At 34.6% G+C, this 6633-nt stretch overlaps 1 protein-coding gene across 1 annotated transcript; it reads right to left on the reverse strand.

Moving 5' to 3' along the window:
- Positions 1–333: 333 nt before the first annotated feature.
- LOC111056025 (histidine-rich glycoprotein-like) lies at positions 334–6368 on the reverse strand. Its single transcript, XM_022343338.2, has 3 exons — positions 5977–6368; positions 4515–4604; positions 334–1806 (listed from the first exon to the last, which is right to left on the reverse strand). The coding sequence occupies exons 2-3, from the start codon at positions 4593–4595 to the stop codon at positions 979–981; spliced, it is 909 nt and encodes a 302-aa protein (XP_022199030.2). The 5' UTR covers positions 4596–4604; positions 5977–6368; the 3' UTR covers positions 334–978.
- Positions 6369–6633: the final 265 nt, after the last annotated feature.

Raw genomic sequence — 6633 nt, forward strand, 5'->3', positions numbered from 1 at the left:
ATGATTACCCACTGGATAAAGATAATCATTATATTAACTAGTGACCCCCTAGGTTGGAGAACTCGCTCAAGAACTGTTGTATTGTAATCTTTGAAACTCGCAACTTTTAATTATACTGAGTTGGTGAAAATTATGGAAACAGCTAAGTTTTCCTTTTACAAGAATAATTTTACAGTAGATTTCATTGGGGATATGAAATGAAAAATTACTCTGTCGCTTGTACATCTTTGTCCCTCATATGAATCCAAATCAAATTTAAAGGAGAAGGTGGTAATGTGGTACATTAATTTGATACACAGTTCCAAAAGAAAATGAATGACGAAAAACGCATTCTTCTCATGCACTTTCAATGTTATTTTTATATCCTGGAAAAGGACGGAGGAGTGAGTCAATTTTGTTACCCAACGAACTTGATCTATAAAAATGTTTGGAGAATACGTGTTCAAAATTTGAAGCTGATTGGTTAATTCACTCTAAAGTTTGTTATTGTAGAGCATAAAAACAGACTCGTTAAAGCTTGTTCAATTACTGTAGTCTCTATATTGACACTGAAAAGCACTTTTTTATTGAAGATTCAGTGGAACAGAGAATTATTAAATAGAAATACTAGATTTATGCTCAATCCTAAACTTATTCGTCGAGTGAGATAGTCCTAAACGTGCAGTCAAAGAACTTGCATTGCAAGTGTATAATAAACCACGAAACTCACTTATACAATTTATATTATTTACAATGTTGTTTGAGTAATTGAAATCATTTGTCTGTTGTTCAGAAATCCCAGTCTCATCGAAAGTAAACAGTCTGCTGAAAGTTGAGACTCGCTTGATTGCGTCATTGTTTCACCGAATGAGAAGTTTTTCATCTAGTGAGAAAGTTCTAGACATTGAATTGTACAAACTTATTCCGGGGCCTACGGTAGCTAGAAAAGTTCGCTTCTTGCGCTGAAAAGCATTAATTTACACTGAACTAAGATCACAATCATGAGAACACAATATTATCTTCGGATTTCTTGTTGATTTCGTTCACGTTTGATTTGGACAATGACTCCTTGGGTACATCGGAAACATTTTCAAAAACCTCATAGGATGGCTTTTCGTCGATATTGGAGACATCGACTGCCGGAGTATTGTCTTCATGGTGATCATCATTGTGATGCTCATCGCTATGATCTTCATGACTATGATGATCTCCGTGACTACCGGTATGATGATCTTCGTGATGATGTTTGTCATGATGTTTGTCATGATGTTCCACACTGTGATCTTCATGGTGTTTATTATGTTCCTTGTGATGTTCTCCACTCTGATCGTTATGGTGTTTATCATCATGACCTCCTTGGAGCTTATCATCATGTCCTTCATGATGCTTCTCGTCATGCTCCTTTTTATGGAGCTTGTCGCAGTCTATCATTTGGTGATGATGATGTGGCGGTGATTGATGATCACCGATGTGTCCATGGTAGATTACAGAGGTATGGAGACCCGATGCATGATTGTTCACCCCTTGTACAAGTCCATGGTGATCCAAATGTCCTTCAACATGATGTTCACTAGGAGCGGTGGGTTGCTTGTAGTATGGTTGGAGTGGATTGATCCGACAGCATATCACACCAGGTTGGCGGTCACTGTGGACTCTATGGAGCAGCTCGCCATTTGGCGGGTGGAGGTGGGGGTGGTGTATGTCATAGTGATGATAGTGTGGCGCGTGCACGAGGTCGTTGCGTCTGTGAGTGTTATCTGTGTAGTAGTGGTGATGGTCGACTGTTCTTGTGTGCGGATGGAGCAGGTGGCCGCTGATCAGTGCTCTCTGAAAACAATACAACAAATCACTTGAAAAGTTATTCCTCCTACACCTTAAATCGTAGGCGTAAAGGTGCGTACAGACTTATGCTCATGCAGACTTTACTTCCGCAAACGAACGTTACACGAGCAGTTCGAAAGATGATCACAGGTCGAGCAAGAACAGAACGCGAACAGAGCGTGAACAGAGCGCGAGCTTGGCAAGTTCCTAGGGCGAACTAACCAATAGCTGTGCATGAGCGGTTAACGTTTTCGTTGAATCAGTTACGATCTCTGTGTAAATAATATATACAATTAGAATATAAAATTATCAAAATTAATAATTGATTATAAAATTATCAAAATTTATAGATATACAATTTTTTCAACATTTTTAATAATAGATAGGTACCCGCATATTAGCATTTAGAAGAAAGAAGCGGAACTCCCAATCATGCCTTTCACCTTTTGAAACATTGACAGATATTTTACCTTTCATAATAAAACATTTGAATAAATGCGATAATAATAATATTTACTATCAAATTATTATATAAACATAATGTTTTATTAGACTATAGTGAGGTCCACGTTATAATGTCAGTGGAGATAGATAGGGGAACAACGTTGCCGATCCTCTGTTTTGTCAATGCCTTCTATGGAGGGTACTGATAACGGTTTATTAATGTAATATTAGTAATGTAATTAGCCTACTGTTCAAAATAATCGATTATATTTTATCAAGCAGGAAATTATATTTTTCAATGATTTCATAATGATGTATTCTCTTAATCAAGATTGAATATTCTATTAATTGATTATATTTCTACATTGCTAAAAACAGATCTGGCAACAGAGCAAAACGAGAAAGAGATAGCGCTATCCGCTATTTGTTGAATGATAGACAAGGGTAGCAATACAATTTCTAATCAAACACTGCCATTACAACGTCGTCCTCACTATACCCAGCAATCCTGGTAAATTTTTTTTTTGTCACCCGATCAGCTGGGTTGAACCTTTCACATTTGTGAGGTTAGTTTTTTGCTGAAGTATATTGAAGTCAACAATAAGACAAGAGCACGATCATCTTGCGAACCTCTAGCAAACCTCCTGCGTAAAGTCTCGTGCAACGTTCATGATCGGAGCGTGTTCGTGGCGTGTATATCTGTACGCACCTTAACACAGCATTCCATCAATAATTCTTTCTGTATTCTCTAAAACCTTATCAATTCGTCTGAAGATATTACACACAATGACTACCATGATTGGGAGCAAAACAAATACCTACATACTTCCGGTTTCACAAAAGTATATTATATTATTACCGTGATTTAATGTCGATTAAATGTGACAATAACCAATGTGAGAAGTTATTGACGAACTTGATCACAGTTGAATTCAATAATAAACAGATTACAGAATGGAATTGGTGAGATGTTGCAATTATTCAAATGCTGATGAATTGATGATATTATTATTAAACGAAAATCCAAAGTAAATGCTGTAATTCACCAGGAAGACTTCTGCTACTGCAAATATTGACAACAGGGTGAACAGCTAGATGGAAATTCGATGAGCGCTACTATTCAAAATTTATTTGTCAGCCCGGGAATAAATAAATAATAGAAAATTCCCGGGCTGACAGATAATTTTTGAATAGTAGCGCTCATCGAATTTCCATCTAGCTGTTTACCCTGTTGTCAATATTTGCAGTAGCAGAAGTCTTCGGGGTGAATTACAGCATTTACTTTGGATTTTCCTTTAATAATAATATCATAAACAGATTAGATAATCGCCACACTCTCGGCTTCCCCATTGGAAGGGTATTTGCTTGAGATCAGTGTAGCACTTGCAGGCAGTTGGGCCGACGAAATCAGGCCTACAGTGAAGAGCTGTTTATAGTAGCAAGCGCGGTGTTGCTCTTGAGTATTAGTGAGATTCACTTTGAACTGTCAGAATTGGTGGAATAAGTGACATCGATGTTGATTGTAAGGAATACTGACAGTTTTAAGAGAGTCTCACTACATTGGTACCGGTAGCTTTTTCTTTAGGACTCATGAACTAATAAGGTATGTAACAGGCGATAACCAAAGAGTAGCGTAAACACTATTTGGAGAAAAAAATATGTTGACTGATCAATTAGTTGCAGATTTGAAGTAATTAATTATAGATTGCTGTCTGTAGACTTGATGAAACTTCTTATTCAATGAAATAAATTCACGATAATGACACATCATGGTAATATTGAACTCTTCCTCTTTGCAAAGCGTTTTTCTAATAAAACCATTTTGTAACTAACAAAAAATATAGATAACGTTATCAATGAAGATTTGTATGTAGTTCTCAAAGGTTTTGATCATTAGTGTGTACATTAGTATCGATCAATATGAATTTTGATGTACAATAATAACATTAGCCTAATTCAGTTCAGATTGATAAGGAAAAAGGATGAGGTTCTGATGTAGAGAAAAAATTGTATCAAATTAAAAATATCATGGTACGTATTTAGTAGATAATGCGTAACGGAAATCTCCTTTTCAATATTTCATACAGGATTATACTATATTATTACAAAATAATCGACTTCTTTCAAGATGATAATAGTTAGATAATAGTGATCACAACTTATTATAATTTGATCTACGAAGAAGGAGGCGACCAGGATAATTCCATACAGTGAATTTATAGAAATCTGAAATAATCCATGATTAAGAACCTGATAAGACTTGAACTTACCAACAAATCCCCAAACGGTCTCGACTCCGCCGATAAGAAGACAATTGTGGTGAATATTATCAGAGTTTTACAGTTTATCATTGTGGAAATCTGAAAAATAGAACATTTCTACTGTACTTGAAAACTATGGAAACTTCGGATCAATATTTTTATTTTAGTAAGAAAAATATGGTTTGAAAAACAAGGGTAAAAACTATAAAGTTATATACAAATATTATAAGATTACACTGCCAATGAACAAAATAAGAGGAAGCAAAAGGTGGTTTATGTAAGTGAAACATAATTATTTTGATATCTCCGTATAAAGTACGGTACAATACATAGTAAAGTCTTTGATTTAGAAAATCTACAGTATTTCTAATACTATATTATTTTGTTAGTCCTTAATTTTAGTCAGTGTCAGTTTCAATGAGAAATATTACGTTTTTGCTAGGAAACTTGTAATTCTCAGGCTCAAGTTCTAGTCTAATGACTAGAGTGAGAGAAGTGTACAGGTTGCAGTGTTCCTTCTCTATTTAGACCTACAACTTGAATTGCAAATTCCTCAGAAACCACCGAGGGTTTCAGTGCCGCAAAAAATTTGTCATTCATACTAGTCTAGTTTGAACAAATGTTTCCCATGAAGTATGGCAGAGACAACATTTTCAGAATAATCCCTGAAACCTATTCAGCCAAGTCGAATAGAGAGAAAAATGAGAAAATGTGTTATTCTGTTTTTTGAGTTTTATGTTTTACTCTTGAAAAATCAGAAATCAAATATTCTGAGCAGACTAAGAGATTTGATCATGATTGGGGATGCTTGATTCATTGTATTATATCAAATAGTTTACTGTAGCCTATTGATAATGGATCATCGAATCTTGAACATTAAATTATCTCTCATCATATCGATCCAGCAAACACAGTTTTGGAAATTGAATGGAATATACGTTTATTAAGTATTCTTATGAATTAGGAACTCAATCTAGCTCTAATTGATGCTTCGCATTACATTATTATTTGTGCTTGATAATAATTAATAATAAATACATTTTCAACTTTACATTGTATATGACATACAGTTGTTCCTGTTGAATCATAATATTATACGATGATTTTGTTTTGATAAGTGTGTGATAGATTCTTTCAATAAGTTTATAGTAATATAATTCAACGCACATAATAATAAATGGATTATATTTCCTATGAAACCTATAGCCTTACTATCAAATTTTAACATGACATTATTCTCTTAGCAATAAGTAGATCCTTATTGAAACAATTTGTTCAGTTTTATAAAAAAACGTTACTTAGGAAAAAAATTAGTCCACTGATTTCTTCAAACTTGAACGTATTTGAATAAGGAATGAGTTATCTTTCAAATGTTTTATAACTGCAGTACTACTATAAACATAATCGATAAAATCCTAGAAAACGAATTCACTAATAATACGATACCGAATGAAAAATACTTTTCACTCACCGTTGTATCCTCAGGTTCCAAATAATAGTAATAAATTAATGCACGTGATGAGCCAACAACGCTATAACAAGTGGGCACCCTTCAAACTGAACTGTCAAAGACTAGCTTATTAGAATGGCAATACCAAATCCTCCCCACTCTCTCACGACACCACATAATACTCCAGTATTCCACTAGATAGGCCTACATACTGAACAGTTATTTTAGCGGGAAATTATTATGACGTTTCACTTAATTGGCTGGAAATATGAAACTGTTATTCACTGGAATTACCTTATTTAAAGTTACATTTAGACGTGGACACTCAGCGTAACTATGAATATTAGTGATGACAAGAGAGCGACGACTTGAATTGAATTTAGGGCAATCCGATGACTTCTATGACAATAACTTGTGTGCCAAGGCACAGCGATGTCTCATCGCTTAACGGCACCGCTATTTCCATCCGCTCGTTGATTTCCTAAAATAATTATGTATAATATTGTCATCTCGATAATGATGTGTAGAATGTTCAATATGTATGAGGGTTATTGACCTCATTGAATTGACTTGAGGCGATTATCATCAAACCACTTTTAATTGAAAAAGTAGAAGATTCAGTACAGCTAATAAGGAATCGTAGATCGTTGGAGAAAAGATTCAAAGAAAGACAATAAT

Source organism: Nilaparvata lugens, chromosome 2 (genome assembly GCF_014356525.2).
Source record: "Nilaparvata lugens isolate BPH chromosome 2, ASM1435652v1, whole genome shotgun sequence".
Lineage (NCBI taxonomy): Eukaryota > Metazoa > Arthropoda > Insecta > Hemiptera > Delphacidae > Nilaparvata > Nilaparvata lugens.

Bases quoted from the DNA above. Each gene is read 5' to 3' on its own strand.
- LOC111056025 (XM_022343338.2), bottom strand. From the start codon at position 4,595: ATGATAAACTGTAAAACTCTGATAATATTCACCACAATTGTCTTCTTA. The intron at 1,807-4,514 runs GTAAGTTCAAGT...TATTGTTTTCAG, and splicing joins GACCGTTTGGGGATTTGTTG to AGAGCACTGATCAGCGGCCA.